Source organism: Akebia trifoliata, chromosome 4, assembly GCF_017979445.1.
Source record: "Akebia trifoliata isolate Shusen 1 chromosome 4, ASM1797944v1, whole genome shotgun sequence".
Classification (NCBI taxonomy): Eukaryota; Viridiplantae; Streptophyta; class Magnoliopsida; order Ranunculales; family Lardizabalaceae; genus Akebia; species Akebia trifoliata.
In genome coordinates, this window is record NC_141378.1 from 33,201,552 (window position 1) to 33,219,805 (window position 18,254).

Here is an 18,254-nt window from a genome sequence, read left to right on the forward strand (position 1 = left end):
AACCTATAGTCCTGATTTGATCGCTTCCATTGATCAAGTCATTTTCAAGAAACTTTGCATTTCTTGATTCCACAATCCTAGTGCTGTAAGATGGACAAAAAAATCTGTAACATTTAGACCTTTAAGCATATTCAATGAAATACCCACTAATGGTCATTGGGTCCAATTTTTTTTCTTGTGGATTATAAATTCTTACTTCAGACAGACATCCCCAAACGCTCATATGTCGCAAACTCGATTTCCAACCTTTCCATAATTCAAATGGCGTTTTAGAAACAACCTTGGTTGGAACTCGGTTTAATATATACACTACCGTCTTAAGTGCTTCAGCCCACAAGGAATTAGAAAGATTGGAGTTGCTTAGCATACTCCACACCATGTCCAATAATGTTCAATTTTTTCTTTCTGTTACACCATTCTGATCTGGTGAACCAGGCATGGTGTATTGAGCAACAATCCCATGCTCTTGAAGAAACTTTACAAATAGCCCAGGTGCTTATCCATTTTCCGTGTATCTACTATAATATTCTCCACCTCTATCTGATCTCACAATCTTAATTTACTTGTCGCATTGTTTCTTTACTTCAACATTAAAGATTTTAAAGGCATCTAATGCTTCGTTCTTGTTATGAAGCATGCAAAGATACATGTATCGTGAATAATCATCTATGAAGGGGATGAAGTATTTTTGACCATGTGAGTCCATGTCTAGACTACATATATCAGTGTGTATGATTTCTAATATAACTGAGCTCCTATTTGTACCTTTCTTTGATTTGTTGGTCTGCTTTCCCTTTATGCAGTTCACACAAGTCTCAAAATCAATAAAATCCAGAGTACTAAGTACCCCATCATTTACTAATCTTTTAATCCTTTCTATGGAGATATTACCTAATCTCTAGTACCATAATGTAGAGGAATCCTCATTAAGAACACATATTTTAAAACCAATTTTAACATGCATAGCATTATGAGTGGCATTGTTTTGTAAATTAATGCAGTAAAGACCATCAGACAAAAAATCATTCCCAACACAATCAGATTTGTAAAATAAACTAAAAGATGTTCTGAAAAGTGAAATAAATATCCAAAAGGTACAAGTCTTGGAATTGAAATCAAGTTTCTAGAAAAACTTGGAACATAAAAGGTCTTTTCTAACTCTAAAATAAAACCACTACTTAAAATTATATAGCAAAACATTTTTTTTCTTGTTTCCGGATAATATGTTTTGCTCACTTCCCACTGGCTTCCTTAAGTTTTGCAAACCCTGCAAGGAATTTGAAATGTGGATTGTTGAACCAGAATCAATCCACCCTGTGTTAATATTTACATTAACCATATTAGATTCATAACAAACAAATGAAATTGAATTACCTTTGTCCTCAAGCCATTTCTTAAATTTGGTACATTCTTTCTTCACATGTCCCATCTTTTTACAGAAGAAACACTTGGATTTTTCTTGATATCAGCTTGGGGAGGTATTTTACCTTTCCCTTTCTGATTAGCCTGAAATTTGCCCTTTCCTTGCGTAGCCAGCATTGCACTCTCACCTAGTTCCATCATTAACCTTCCTTCCCCTTGAATATACATGGTCATGAATTCATTAATTGATCATTTGTCTTTATGTATGTTGTAAGAGATTTTGAAAGGTCCGTATTGATGCGGAAGGGTATTCAGAATATAGTGCACCAGAAAGGTCTCCGACATTTCAACCTCGAGATTCTTTAATTGAGCCATAATATCCTTCATATGCATGATGTGTTCATGCACACCTTTGACATTGGTGAGCCTTAGGGATGAGAACTTCATGATTAGGGTACTTGCGAGTGGCTTCTCTAAAGTGATAAATTGATCACCAATGGCTTTCAGCAAGTCCTGGACATTATCATGCTGATCTACAGAATTACGAATACCAGCAAAGATTTTTGTCTTAATGAACATTACGCTGAAACGATTAGATCGCTCCCATTTTTCATAAAGCGTAATATCCGTTGTAGAGTCAGTATCGTAAATTGCAGGTGGTTCGTCTTTCCTAATAGCATAATCAATGTCCATCCATCCTAAGTGAAGGAGAATTCTCTCTTTCCATACTTTATAGTTATCACCCTTTAATTCGGGAATATCACATCGGATATCAGAAATATTCGTAGTTTGTGAAGCTGCATAAATTAAAATTACATGTTTATGTTAAAATTGAGACTTAAATAAAATTTCATATTTTACCAATGTAAATCATGCTTAAAAATTGAATCTAATGACAAAAAAATTGCTTGTGGGCTAAATTTTTAATTAAAATAGATTCAATTATTCTTTGTGATAGAATTTATCTAATTAATTACAATTAATGTCTAAATAATCTTTATGTGATCCTAATTAATTATAGTTTTATTTAATTAAAGATGTTGTGGCTATTCTCTAATTAACTAAAATTATATGAATCACTTAGACATAATTCTATTGTGCTTAAAATTTAAGTTTTATGAGAATATATTGCATAGTTTAACTATAATTATGTTAATCTTATGCACTTAATTATTCTCATAATAGAACTTAATAATTTACATAATTAAATATAAAAATATGTAAAAAATAATAATATTTTAAGCATAATTATTGCAAAATTAATCCTCTAATTTCGAGCATAAATATTTATCCAAAATTTTGCATAATTAATATAAGCAAAATGCAAATATGAATAAATTGCATACAATTAAACAAACTGAATATCATATGCAAAATAAATAAATAAATAAATAAAAGGTAGGCATGTTGCTCAATAAATGCCTAAATAATTTTAGAATTTATTTTATTTATAGAAATTTGTTTTCTTCAACTTTCAGTTTATTCGATTTCTATCCGATTTCGATCGATTTCTATCCGATTTGGATCCGATACAACTCATCAGATAAAACTCTAAAAGATTGTTTAAAAATTACATAAAAATTAAAAATCTAATTTCTCAAAGATTTCTTGTTCCAATATGCATCAAACTTAAATTTAAAAAAAAATAAAATTTCAAACAAAAACAGAAAATAATATATATATTTTTGGATGCATAATAAAAATTAAAAAATATCAAGGCAGAGATTATGGAGGCTCTGATATCAAATGTTGTACAAAAATTAATCTGAAAATTTGATTCTCAATAATACGGAAATAAAAATTTAGGAGAATCAAATCTGAAAATGAAAATCGATTCTCAAAATAAACACGAAAATAATCTGAGAATCTAAATCTGAAAAATGCCCCAAAATCGTATAAATATCATACCTCCAGCCATTGATTCGTACACAATCTATTGTCGCTATTTTTCTGTCTCCGTTGGTACTTCCAAACTTGGATCCACTCACGTTAGATGGTGTACACTGAAGGAGATTGAGAGAGCGTAGAGTTTGGGGACCAAAACCAAGCTTAAATAACCAACCTTGAACATGGCTTCCATCAAGCACTCATTCACGATCGGATTAGTTTCCACACTTCGATCTCTTAGTGGGTCACGTCTCTAAGCCTTAAGAGACGTGATGAAGAAATCATGGACCACCTAAAGAGCTCCGAAAATTGGGGTTTTATGATCTGTCGAAAAAAACAGAGTTAACAGAAACATCAAAATGTGGATGGCAAATGTAGAGTCTTCTTGAGGTGGTGGCAAAATTATTTGAGAATTTTACAAATAGTGCCTAAGAATTCCATTCTCACTTTTCAAAAACTAGTTTTAATCTGTAACACAAGGTCTTACACTTGTGCAGCAAAAGTGCAAGCACATCATAAATGAAAATAGATTCCAAAATCCCACATTCGGCTTCAATATTGGAGCATTAAAAGAAGGCTCTTGCAGAGAGTAATGTATCATCATCAGTCAATGAATCACATGTACACCCTTGATCTTAAAAACAACAATAACTTGTATTTTACTTTTTTAGGAAATTAGAACAGTATTACGGAAATAGGATGGGATTTAAAATTACACACATAAATCATATAAGATATGGTGTATGCCCTAAGAAGCACAATACAATTTTTTTTTTTTTTTAACTTTTAACAATACACGTTTACATAGAAAAAAAATACATACACCAATGTACATGTGTGCCTACTTTGTTAATTGCTTAGATTTTGAATGGTCGATCACAAATTCCAAGAAGCTCAGTACAATATATTGTTCAACTTTTTACACCACTTGCTTACAAAGAAATTAAACAAGGAGGAAGACACCAACATACATGTGCTTTGTTAATTGCTTAAATTGCGGATGGTCTATAATGAACTCCAAGGACGGTGACTACTAGCAAACACGACGGTTGATAACATTTTCTCTTTCTAATTTTGGGACGTTCATCAACTTTAGAATTTTCACTGGAACTACAAATCAAAAAAAAAAAATAAAAATTGAAAGATATATCTGCATTATAATAAGGGAATATTATATATGGATATTATATATTATTTTATTAAGAAGTATTAAATGGTGTGCAAATGGTAGTGATGTGTTTGCGATAAGACTATGCATTGAGAAGTAATATTCATGGCAAGTATGAGTAAAATATAATAGACGGTGTAATTGGTGAGAGAAGTAAAGCTAAAGGATAGAGAAAATGTGAAAGGGTTGTTGTTGATAGAGATTGGTAGGGAATTGGTATAATGTGAATTGATTGTTATCTTAGAGTTATACAAATAATAAATTAGTGGAGTATGAGTTTGAATTAGAGTGATTAATTAATTAATGTGTTGGGTTGATGCAATATAGGTGACATAAGGTTATGAGTTATAAATGAGATTGACTTGGGACCAAGAATAGATGATAATCAAAAATAGGTGTTGTTTATTATACATGTCGTGTTAGTGGAATAGCAACAAAGCTTGATAAGGTATAGTTTCAATTTCGATGATAAAATTTTTATTAAGGGGGAGAATGTAAAAAATTCGAGTTTGTGTTTCGTATCTTGAGAAAAAAAATAGAATTTTGAGAAAATTCTAAAAATGGGACATAGAGTAAAATTTTAAGATTATTCTGATCATTTTTAATGAAATTTGACCTCACCATTGGATTCAAAATAGTTGAAAAACATACTTTAGCTTATAAGTAAACTCAAATGTGAGTCCGAACAGAAAAGTTGCAAAATCGTCAATTTTCGAGTGGACCAGGCTAAAAAAATGACTTTTCGTTAGAGCAAGAATATTTAAAATTTGATCATACCATTGGGTTCGTAACGAAAAATTATAGAAAATTGACTATTTACACGTCATTTTTGGAGTCCAGAAAATTGAATTATCGTCAAAAATAGAAACACCGTCAATTTTAGGGTCCCATTGGGCCAAAAATGTGAATTTTTGTTAGAGATAGAATTTGTAGAATTTAATCATGTCATTAGGTCCGAAACGAAAAATTATATAAAATAGAATATTCACTCGTCACTTTTGGAGTTCGGACAGTCAAGTTATCGTTAAACGAAACAATATGTAAAATATCGATTTTGTCCCGCAACTTATATAAATAAATTTTAAAACGAAAATCACTATTCATATTTTCCCCCAATGCAAAAAAAACTAGCTAAAAGTTTAAAAAAAAATATTTGATTTTTTTTCCAACTTTCAACCTTAGATTCGTCGCAAACGGATCGTTGTCAACTTCCAACGAAGAAGGGAAAAACATCTGTAATTTCGACCTCTATAAAATCCACCCATTTTCTTTTCTTTTTCGCTTTTCTTTCTTCCCATTTCATTAAAAAATAGTCGTACGATACACATGAATTTTGAAACTTCTACCTTAGATTTCAGCTACTTTAAGCCTAAACCGTCCTCCGCTATAGAAGAGAGAAAGGATAATGACATCGAGATCTTCAGAACCACCAGACCTAATTCAAAAATAGCCCTCATCGACGCCCTATCCACCTCGATTTCCACATCGATCATCTCGATTTTCGTGCACATACTTCAATTTTTTTTCATAGAAATTGGTAGGGACCTTCAATTTCTATTAGTAACCGTAAATCGTGAAAAATGCATTTAGGATTTTAACAAAAAATTATTGTGTGTTTCAAAAATATATAATTTTTTTTGTTATTTTAAATTCACGCCTAGACCTTCATATTTAATGTGTTTAATTGTATTTTATAACAAATTATACGTGGGTAGAATATTTCACCAGGTTATTTCCGCCAGTTGAGTTCTGTGCACTACTTGAACCCCGTTTTAATATAAGTTTTGTAAACTTTCAATTTAAATGATAAAAATAAATTTCAAAGTGTAAAAAAAGATTTAATATCAAAAAATGAATATTTGAGTGAATGAATATCGAAAAATGAATGATGTGTTTGAAAACGTAAAAAGTGCTAAAATTGAAAAAAGAATAAAAGGGGATGAAACAGTAAAATGTAAGAATCACACCTGAGGAGTGATGTCTGCATTTTACATTATAATGTTCTGTGTAGGTTGCTGAACGGATATCTAAGGATAATGATATTGGTAGCATGTTTATTTACTTTCTGTAGCGCGATGCGTAGTTTATGTTTCTATTATATTATTTATTTTAGATCGCGTGGCCACAGTTGCATAGTAGGAAATTGGATATCCATTCTCAACTTTGTAATGTTAATTTCTTATTTATTTTTAAAGAAAAAAATGATATTTATGTAACTATTTTGTGAATTGTTAAAAGCTTGTGAATACCTAAAGGGATAGTCTGCCATATCATTCGGAGTAATATACTATCCTGGGATGTACGGTAAGGACAACCAAACTCATACGTGGCATGGGATGCGTATGAGAATGGAGTCACAACTAGAATCTGATTTTATTCCTCTCTAACTTTACTAGTGAACTTGTAATGTAAAGGTGATCATATGCGAATGGAATTGTATATTTATAAATCACATGTACGCCTGATAGGCATAGTCGAAGATAATTAGTCAGTGATCCCTAACAATCTATAGTAGTCGAATATTTTGACACATTGAAAAGAGATTCATTGCTTACGATCACGTCAAATGGCCAGTCTGAGTCAGATAAATGGTCTCGCAAGTGTGGTAAACAGTGACCAGCCACAAAATCAAGAACTAATACTTTATTATGAAACATCATGTCCCGACTTGGAGCGATTTAGTCGTGAATCCCAACTCTCTAATTCCACTACTCCACCATTATGTATTATGTATCTATTACCTTATTTTGATGTATAAAATGAAATGTATGTTTCATGTTTCCATTTGTTCAATTAGATTTGTATAAAAGCAAACGTTATAGTGAGTACTACTGATTGATGTAATATGAATTTTAAAATATTTAATTGCTCATCCCTGACCATATGTACCAGTTAATCGTAGTTTATTCTGTAAAACTTTGCGTATGTTAAAATGACTTAATATGCTTACTCATTTATGTTATGAGAGATTATTGACAGGAATTATTTATTTTCCTACCAAGTAACCATTGTTATTCATCCTTTCCTTCTCCCTTTTTTTAGTTTGAGATTCGGAGCTTGGCAAAGCAGGTGTAGAGTATGAGTGAGGGTTATCTAGTAGGTCAGATAGACGACTAGAGTCATTTCATAATAAACACTGGGCTATACCCTAAAGGCGTTAGTTGTCCATGTAGTATTATAGATTTCGGTTTAAATGTTAGGACTTTTGTTAGAGTGAGGAGTTTCTGTATAATCCTGTATATTAATTTTTTCTTCCGCACTATAATCTATCGTACGTTATTAGATGTATATAGGCTTCTGCTATTATTATATTTTGTATGTATATATGTATGATATAATGTATATTATTTATCAGGTGAAGCAGGTATTTAGTATCTTAAAATGCTAACATAAAAAGAAAAAACCATGCCGAAATTTTAAGGTATCACTTAGTACCTCGAGATTTGACATGGGACTTTGTATTAGTGTTTTGGGGGCCCCACAAGTTCGATCCAATTAAGATTAGGATGGTGGATGCATGAGAATGCAGCGAACCAAGAATTTATATTTATTGTTTATGAGGACAATGCTCTAATTAGTGCTTTAAGTTATATTAAATAATGATGAACTCATTAATATCACTTAAATTTATCATTTGGGTTAAACTAGGTATATTCATTGTTCACTCATTCAAGGGTAAAGACTAATTTTATTTACCCTATAAGACTAATATAATTTCTATAATTTATTTAGTCAATTTTATTACCTTTGGGTATCTAATTCTAACTCTGTTAAATTATGTAAATTATATTACCTTACCCAAAGTTCAATTAGTTAAATGAAATTCTCTTTTAGACTAATCTCATTTTCCTAATTGAGTTTGTAATTATAAACATTATTTTTCTTTAATGTCACCTCGATGACTAAATTAATACAATTAGAAAACTCATAAATGTTGCTAATTAAGGCCACTTTGACAGTTACAAAATTAAGAAATTTATATTTCTCTAAATTGTTCAATAATATTACTAAATTGGTTAAATCAAATTTTAATATTTCACTAACATGATATGGTATAATATTTTTGATAATAAAAGTCAAATGCCCAAACTAAAGTTCAATTGGTCAAAAATCCTAAAATAAAATATTATTTTATTTTATCTTAATCTTATATCAAAACAAAATAATATCAATAACTAAAATTAGAATCATATACACATCACATCAAAATCCCAAAATCGAAATTGGTAACTTAACATACATGCATAAACCAAAATTGGAAATTAAATATATATGTAAAACCAAAATTAAAAATTAGCATACATGCAAAATCGAAATTGGAAATTAACATACATGTAAAAACTAAAATTGAAAATTAAATATACATGCAAAAATGAAATTAGAAATTAACATACATGTAAAACCGAAGTTAGAAATCAAATATACATATAAAATCGAAATTGGAAATTATCATACATATAAAATCAAAATTGGAAATTAAATATAAATGCATAACTGAAATTGAAAATTAACATATATATAAAACAAAAATTAGAAATCAAATATAGATGTAAAATCAAAATTAAAAATCAAATATACATGTAAAAAAAACTATGAAAAACCCAGTAATTATGGTACATAATGAGTTTAAGAAATTATCACAAGAATTTTATAAGTCATTAAAATCTTTTAAGTCATTAAAATCTTTTATCCATGAATGGTAGTCAAGATATGGATATTCAAAATTTATGCTCTGATACCACATGTTGATTATTTTATACATTCAAATCTCAACACGACTATTATTTTGTCCCAATAGAATCAATCAAACACATATCTCAAACAATCATTCATGAACAAAATCTAGTTTAAATTATCATTACTCACCTTTTGTCATCGCTAAACCTTTAATCCAATACTTTTAAAGATGATCCATTTAATGTCTTCTTTCCTCGTGCTTTGCGAAACCTCAATCAGATAGTTGTTTTTTTTTTTACTCATCTTCTCCATTTTCTTTATTTGAATTGGCTGATTTTTGTGATCGATGGATATCACTTTTTTTTATCTCAACGTTTCATGTCTTTTCAACAACTTTAATACGAGGTTAGCCAATCCCTTTTATAGATGAAGCTTGGAGGCCTAAATTAATTTTTTTAGTATGTTTCCTATTCATCAAGGTCTCTTACTAATTCCTTAAAGAATATAATTCTAATAATATTGGGTTTCCATTTAAAATTAATATCTATTATATTATACGATCCACGTGCAATTTAGAAACTAAAACCATGGAGGTCAATGGATCTAGGTCAATGAGGCCAAAACATCACATGGATTCTAACATTTTCACCTAAGAAGAGTTGATGAAAAAGATGTGGGAGAGGGGAATCCCAACTTTGGTGGGATCCCCCTTTTCTGGTCTTCTTGTTTGCGTTGTCATGCATGGAACCTCCCAAACACAGATAATGTGAATAGCATATCTTACACCTTGGTTTGGATAGTATAACGGGGAAAACAAACACGGCCTATAGGTTCCTTTATGATTGTGAAAATATAAAGGAAGCTCTGTCCCAAATCTCTTTTGACACCACCACTGTTTTAAATTATGATTAATCACCATCAAGATTTGGGATAATACTGATTCCAAATCTTGGGGTGTGACATTTCCTACCTCTTTATGTAGCCTACCCTAACTAGATTTGATTTTGGACTAAAAAGGAACCGAACCTTGGAACTGTCTAAGGATCCTTTCACTCCAAAATCAAATTTTCTTGGGTTAGAACAAAAATCTTGGAGTCCTGAATCTTTTCTTCTTTTAGGTCGAAGTCAGATCGTTCTCTAAGTAGATCAAATTTAAGGTTGATGGTTGGGGGTGAAAATGGACCTATAGAACTTCTCAATAGGGCTTAAAATGAGTTAGACCCGGACCAGATATGATGGTATCCACATTCAGATCCATTTTTTTTTATCTACATTTGAATCTGTATCCAAATTCAAGTTAGATCCTACTAGAGAAAATCATATATGAATCATAATGCTTTCATTTGATTCGGATCCGACTAGACCAAATTGCTTGATTCAAGTCGGGTCGGATAATTCCAGGTCGTTCACTACTTTTTCTATTATATTTCTTTGTCAATTGCTATATTATTCAATTTTAGCATTATATTCTTTTTTATTTCTATAAGAATTCACCCTATATTAAATTAGTAGAAAGGGATGTATTGAAAACCTAGAAATATAATTTTCAAAGCAATATATCATGTGAATATAGGGATGGATCCATATCCAACTCGGATCAAGGGACATCCAACCGTATTCGACCTATTTTTCATTCAGACCAATCCCACTAAATTTGGATCAGTCATATTTCAGATAAAATTTGACCCATCTTATGCCCTACTTCTCAAAAGAATTGAAATAATGAAATGAAAATATTTCAGTTTTAGTTGTACATATTTTATATTGAAATATCTACTTGGGCCTACAAACTTCAAAGTTCAGTATTGGTCATAAGCCATCCAATTTAAGTTTTCTAAAAGTCAATCCTTAAATAATGATAATACCAATACTAATACTAATAATAATAATAACCCCGAGGGGTTTGCTCAATGGCAATTTCAAATCCAATAAGCAGTGAGAGTACGTCGGTTGTGTGTTCGATAACCAGTATGAGCAATGGCTCCTCGAGGCCACTCATAATCGGATTTTCCAAATTATCAAAAAAAAATAAAAAATCATTAGCCATCTTTGCAAGTAAATCATGACTTTCAAAAAATAAAATATAAAAAATTGGGATTTAGATATAGGCATATTTATAGTCTAAACCATGTTTTCAGATATTTCAAACTCATTGTTGAAGTTAGATTTAAAAGATAATGTTCTTTTATAAATTTCAGTATTTTTATTAAATGGATATATATATCATCTTTCATCGATTTATAATACATTGTCCAGGTCATTAATCTATCTATGTATAATTTTTGGATCTCGATTTTCTTCCAAGAAAATCAGGGTTTTACAAAAAGTATCTACCATTGGTAATTCTTCATAGATTGTTCATTTGTGTCTCATTCTACCATAAAATATAAAAATTGACAATTCTAGAACCCCATTTCATATGAGTAAGAAAATTTAGAAAAATTACATTAAAAATTCGACAAAATTTCAGGGAATATGCAAATGGTATTTATAGGTTTTTTATGCTGAATCCATCATCTTCAACCTCCCTAAATGTCTATTCATTCTTGATGTTTGAATGTAGAAAAAAATAAATATTCGAGGGTGAAGGGTAAAAAATGTCATCATAATCCATGATAAATCCCAATTAATGAGTTGATCAAAAAAATTTATGAATTTTTGCAAGAATTTGAAAATCATGTGATTATGGTTTGACTTCATAAGTGGCACAACTATACTCCATCATAAGCCGCACATCTATAGAATCATTTTTCCAAAAGAAAATCCCTCATCCACACAAACAAATCCATGAAATCCTCTAATAGCCAATCAACTTGATATGTGACTCCACGTGTAACCTTTAGAAAGAGATAATAAAGGAACATGACACTTCAAAGTTCAAACCGTTCAAACCTTTGGATCTCTTTCTCATCAAGATCAACACCATGCCAGCAGCAGCAGCAGCAGCATTTCAATCACTCTGCTTCTCTCACAATAGCTCCTTACCAATCCAAAATAGCCAAACGAACCAACACCTCTCAATAAAACCCAAAACTGTCCTCCAAAAGCTCCCAATCTCGTCAGACCAATTCAAAGAGAAGATCTTATGTCTTGAGATAATGGGGGTTGACTCAGGGAAGGCACTCTCTCTCAACCCATCTCTCCACACGGTAACCCTTGACTCCATTCACTCTATCATCTCTTTTCTCCAATCCAAAGGCATCCATCAAAAGGACATGGGCAGAATCTTTGGAATGTGCCCTAAGATCCTGTCCTCTAGCATTAAAAATGACCTCATACCTGTCTTTCATTTCCTCTCACAAGACCTTAAAGTCCCAACTCAAAATTTCAGGAAAGCTATCAACAAGTGCCCAAGATTATTGGTCTCTAGTGTCAGAGACCAGCTTAAACCAGCTTTATTTTACCTTCAGAGACTTGGGTTCAAGGACTTGGAAGCTCTTGCTTACCAAGATTCAGTTTTGTTGGTCTCAAATGTTGAGAAAACTCTTATTCCTAAGCTGGAATACTTGGTGAGCTTAGGGTTTTCACATGAAGATTCTGTGGGGATGGTTGTGAGGTGCCCGGGGTTGTTTACTTTTAGTATTGAGAATAATTTTAAGCCCAAGTTTGGTTACTTTGTGGGAGAGATGGAGGGGAAGTTGGTGGAATTAAAGGAGTTCCCTCAGTATTTTGCATTCAGTTTGGAGAAAAGAATAAAGCCAAGGCACAAGGAGGTTGTGGAGAGTGGAGAGAAGATCCCTTTGTCATTGATGCTTAAAAGTACAAATGAGGAGTTTAGGGAGTTGATGAAGAGGAATGGAGGTGGTTGAGAAGAAGAGATCGTTCAAAAATCTTCAAATGTGGGGTCTCTCGCCATATATTATTATTACATGTTGGTTTCTCCTCAAATAATTTTTTTTCCTTCCCTTTTTTTTGTTTTTTTGTTTTTTTAATATTTGTAAATGTAAATGTAAATGGGACGTTATAGGTTTTGAGAGACCAAAGTCTATTGCGTTGAACATTCCTAATGGTTTTTTGGGGGGATATTTTAGTAACCCCACTCCCCCGCGAAATTAGGGTTACTCCCCCGCAAAATATAAGATGTGGTCTACTCTCTAGACTTTTGTTGACCCGATTAAAACGTTATCAACGTTTGTTTCTTTGATGGTCTACAGTCTAAATATTCAAACTATCTTTGTAGCATTTAAATTATCAAAATGCCATTGTTTTAATTGGAAAAAAAAAATGTCAATTCAAATCAAATTTCAACCATTGATTTGAAATATTCCACACCATTGGATTAAGAGAAAACCAAATTTCAACTTCATCTTTTTGAAGAAGATGAAGTTAGAATTTTACAGTATCTCACTAGTTAGGATTTGTATTTGTTATTGTTGGAATGTTTCTCAAGAGTATTAGGGTTCTATTCCTTAAATACATTACTTTGAAATCCTATCATTAACATCTTTGAATCTGATTTCGATTTTTGGATATATTTTGATTAAACAAGTTAAAGATCTCATGTTTCATGAAATGAATGGAGGTTTCAACTCTAATGTGAGGTCTTTTAATCATTGTGTCCTCAAGGCATAAGTTTCTATGAAAATAATCTTGTTTGTGTACTTGACTGTCTACTGCGAAGGTATAACTAACATATATTTATAAGATGGGGGTGTTACTAATTTTATTTTCTTCATTATTTCATATTTTCTCTCAATTTTTTTTTTCTCTAATTTTTTTGTTTCAATGTTTTCCATGTGAAGATTCTAAGCATTGAGTCAAAGAATGCCTTTAGGATAACAGATTGATATTAGGTTGAAAAATATGAAATTGAGTTGAAAATGATGAGAAATGGTTGGAAACAATGAGATTAAACTTCAAAATTACAAAGTTTAGGTTTAGATCGATGAAAAAGTGGTTGAAATATTAGGGTTGTAAATGATATTGTCTTTAAACGATTAGATCGAACAGATTTGAATTGCTTTGATTGAAGGATATTTTCGTAATTTCAACACATAAGGGTATTTTTGACATTTCACCATCTTTGTTAATTAATTATTATTTTTATTAACGATTCGACCAGGTCAACGAATGTCAAGGGGGTAGACCACATCTTGCATTTCACAGGGGAGCACTAATATCACCTATTTCACAGGGAGGTTTTACTAAATTGCCCTTCTTTTAGTTGGTATTTTAGAAAACCCCCGCCCCCTGAAAAATCGGTGATATTAGGTTTACCCCCTTGCCAAATGCAGGATTAGGTTTACAACCTTGACCTTCAGTCAACGTTTATTTTTCTTGATTTTGGAGTGAAATTTTTATTCTTTTCAAATTTGGATTTAGTAATTCAAGTATTTGAAGAGCATTTTGAAAAAAAAAAAAAAAAAAATTTCACTATTACATCATAAAAGAAATGTAACCTTGACTTATGGTCAAGAGAGTAAACCTAATGTCAACAATTTTACAGGGGTTGTTTCTAGAATACCTTTGGGGACGGGGTGGATTTCTCTCTTTTGTAATCTGAATGCTTTTCTGTTGTTGGGAATATAGAGTTAGCAAAAACCCATAAATTGCACTAGACGATTTAAATTAAGAAAAGGTGATAAATAACAATTAGAAACAACAAAGGATAGAGATGATATAATACAAGAGACAGATGGATAAAGACTCGATGAAGCTAAGGGATCTGAGCCAATTGTGTTATAGATGAGCTGACTCCAACCTCATTAGAGTAGTGGCCGTTTGTACCTCATTGCAGGAAGATAAGAGGAAAGTCACAAGAGAGAGAAAGGCACAGGGAATGATAGCACCCAAGTTTTGTTGGAGCAAGTAAGGTGCTGTTTGATAACCTTTTTCGAACACTCATATAGAGATTTGGGGGTTAAAAAGTGTTTTTTTGCGTGTTTGGGGTTGGGGCTGCTTGGTTAAAGAGTCACTTTAAATTATTGTATTTTTTAAGTTAAAAAGGTAGTATTTTATGAGCGGGTTGGGGAATGTTTTCTATCCTCAAATTTGGAGTGATGCTTAGGGCTTAAAATGGGTCGGATATGGGTTGATGTCCCTTGACCTAAGTCAGATATGGACCCATCTCTATATCCGCCTATATCTAAATGATAAATTAGTATATTGTATGTTATATTTTTTAGTCAATCACTAATCAACAAATGAGTATTAGGTGTGGCAGTCAAAGCTTCTTTTAAAAAAAGGAAATGTCGTAAATTCAAATCACATTTAAGCCACATTTTTTAATAAATTACTTTGTAATGGTTTGAAATGATCCGACACGACCGACCCAAATCAATTAATTTGCTTAGATCAGATCCAAATATGGGTTTAATGAAAGTAAAAAAAAATATAAAATTTGGGTATGGGTTGAGCTAGTCAGATTCGGACCCGAATTAAAATTTTGGATATCTATATGGGTAGACACATATCCGATCCAAACCCGACACGTTTTAAGCCCTAATGATGATTGCCATCAGAAGAAAGTAACATGATCAATTCTCCATCTAATTGCGAAGGCATGTTTGGCTCATCTTCTATGAGGAATGGTTCTTCTAGAAATAACTTCTGAAGTTTGACATTGTACATAGATCCAATTGATCCAAATCCATTTTAACTTTTGGAAATAGATGAAATTGTGATCATAAATCTCCAAAAATTTACAGAGGAGGATAATATCATGATTGGATATGGTAATGAGCTACGGAATTCCCATTCATAATTAGAATGAGAATCACTGGAAGACCATCCATGGAGAAAACGAAGAGTGTTCTCACATGATATGTGTAAATGCAATTTCTTGCACTACCTTGTGATTCCCGTGAACTAATTGATCTCTGCAACTCTTGAACTCTTAGGCTTACTTGCAACATAATCTCTCTAATGCCCAAGTCAGATTTAGTATAAAATATGACAAAATATTAGTATGAAAAAGAATGTACCTTTTGATGTGTTCGGCCAAGTATTTGTAGAGGTGAAATCATGACATTTCCTTAGATCTCACTTTCTAATTCTATCCTTATTTGGATTAGGAAGTAGCTCTTGATCTGGAATGTATGTAGTCAAGACCATGTACTTATTTAACTCCTTACTTTTAGGGGTTTTCCTTTATCTAAATAGTATTTGATTCTAAAGGATCTTCCCCCGAATCCCTAATTTTTTTAGGGATATAGATCTTTGTTTCAGTCATTTATTCCAGCCTTACATTCTTTTCCGCCTTTCGAACTCGGAGTTCTCAGAATTTGTCAAATCGCAAGGATCCAAATATGCCACATGTCGCAGCCTAGTACCTTACGAAAAAAATCCTCTACAATACCCCCTCTCGAGGACTTGGGCTTTTGGCTGAGTGCCCGAGATCTAAGTTTTGGCACCAGTGACATGTGGCTGATCTTTATTAGCAATTTTACTCCAAGTCTTACACTTCTAGTCATTAATGTGTTCCATGTTTTCGTGGCATCACCGTTCAAATGGTGCAATGATGGCTCACCTCAATTTCCTCTTCACCAACTTTCACAATTATGTTATCCACGATTCCCAATAACAACGCATTAATTAATTGTTCTTGCCATGTGTTGGATCTTTATTGTGTAAAAGATCACGCTTGTTCATATCGATCATTATCTGCACGCATAATTAGGGCTGTAATAGCTCATGATTATCTTTTTTCCTAGGTCGTATTGACCGTTGGTTTATATGACATATCTCGATGATTTTTTGTTTATATAAACCCACTTTCTTTTTCCATTTTTCTTTTAGGAATTTTCTCCTTTCCAGATTCTCTCTGCCTTTTTCTTCTTTTTTGGTTTGTGTCCATGCCCTAGCAGTGGTTGTTCTCTTGCGCTTCTTGTTCCAGCCCTCATCATCTATTTGGCATGTTCAACGAACTAAATCTCTCAACCTCCCATTAAGGTAATTCTTCATTGGGGACTATCCATAGGGGTTTACGTTTTTTTTTTCCTCCTCACTACTTCTATTCTCTCCTCATTTCTAATTTCAATCCTGGCCAAGGGGAAGTCTCATTCCCCTACTCGCCCTCTATTGGATGCAATTAGGGATGCTTACAACATCCCTGAAAAGGTCGGGACCTCCTTCATAGACGAGTCCCCTTTTTTGCAAGACCTCCCCCCAAACACCGCTATGGTATATTGGGGCTAATTTAAGGCAAGCCTCTAAGTTATGTTAAGTCGGTTACTTCGGGAGGTTCTAAATTACTATAGGAGATCTCAGGACCAAATGAGTGGTACCTTTTACTGGCTTATATCCACAATAGAGCAGATTAATGATCGACTTGACGAGGACCAAAGGCTCGGATTACTTGATATCCGAGCTCACTTTATTATGAGAAGATGCCTAGGTAGATCGGGATACTTCTACTTAACAAAGAGGAGGAGGAAAAGTCCCTTGTTCATACTTCCCAACTCAGAAAAGGATTGGTTCCTTTATTCGATGCAACTCATAAGATGTTGGGAGCACACGATATGGGATGAAGATCCACTGTCACCTTCAATGCATTCAATAGGGCTAGTAAGTCCCCTGGATTTTTACAAATTAAAAGGAATTCTCCAACATCAAGAAGGTTCTTGACTAAGTGATCATCACCCATCTCCTATCCAATCATGTACTCTATGATCGGGTGACCGAGTTTCTTGCCTCCGAGGGAGGTGAAGAAGAAGAGGTCGTGAGGAGGTCCTCTCCTATACGCCCTACAACAACATCATGATGACATCGATGACATGACCTTGTTGAGATCAAACCGTCCTCCATTCGAGGATTCAGACTCAAAGGTGGAGATCCAAAAGACTACTCGATTTCTTGTCCTACCGACCAGCACCACCATAACAGCAACAATGACAACAATAAAAATCCCTCCTAACCTACACTCAAGAAGTTTAAGAGAGGTGGAATTCCAAGCGAAGGTTCTTCGGGGGAAAATTCGAATGAGAAGGAAAATGTTGCCTCCCACCCTTTTACTACCCCTGTCATCCCTTCTAATGGGTCAGGTTCTAGGGGTTTTGACTTGCATGGCCTCCTTGGGCGATCACCCCTAGGATTGGTGATCACCAGATCATTGATTGTCACTCTATGATGTCCAATATTAGGACATCGCGAGCTATTATGGAAGAAGCTATCCTCTCCCAAGACCAGGCTAGTCGTGACTTTTCGGAGGACTTGTCGGGGT

The 18,254-nt window shown here is 32.8% G+C and overlaps 1 protein-coding gene and 1 pseudogene across 1 annotated transcript; one reads left to right on the forward strand and one right to left on the reverse strand.

Moving 5' to 3' along the window:
• Positions 1–1,611: 1,611 nt before the first annotated feature.
• On the reverse strand, positions 1,612–3,280 carry LOC147404761 (uncharacterized). Its single transcript, XM_086437905.1, has 2 exons — positions 3,271–3,280; positions 1,612–2,159 (listed from the first exon to the last, which is right to left on the reverse strand). Exons 1-2 carry the CDS (start codon positions 3,278–3,280, stop codon positions 1,612–1,614), a joined length of 558 nt encoding a protein of 185 aa, XP_086294031.1.
• An 8,685-nt stretch (positions 3,281–11,965) lies between these two features.
• LOC147404762 (transcription termination factor MTEF1, chloroplastic pseudogene) lies at positions 11,966–13,238 on the forward strand (annotated as a pseudogene).
• Positions 13,239–18,254: the final 5,016 nt, after the last annotated feature.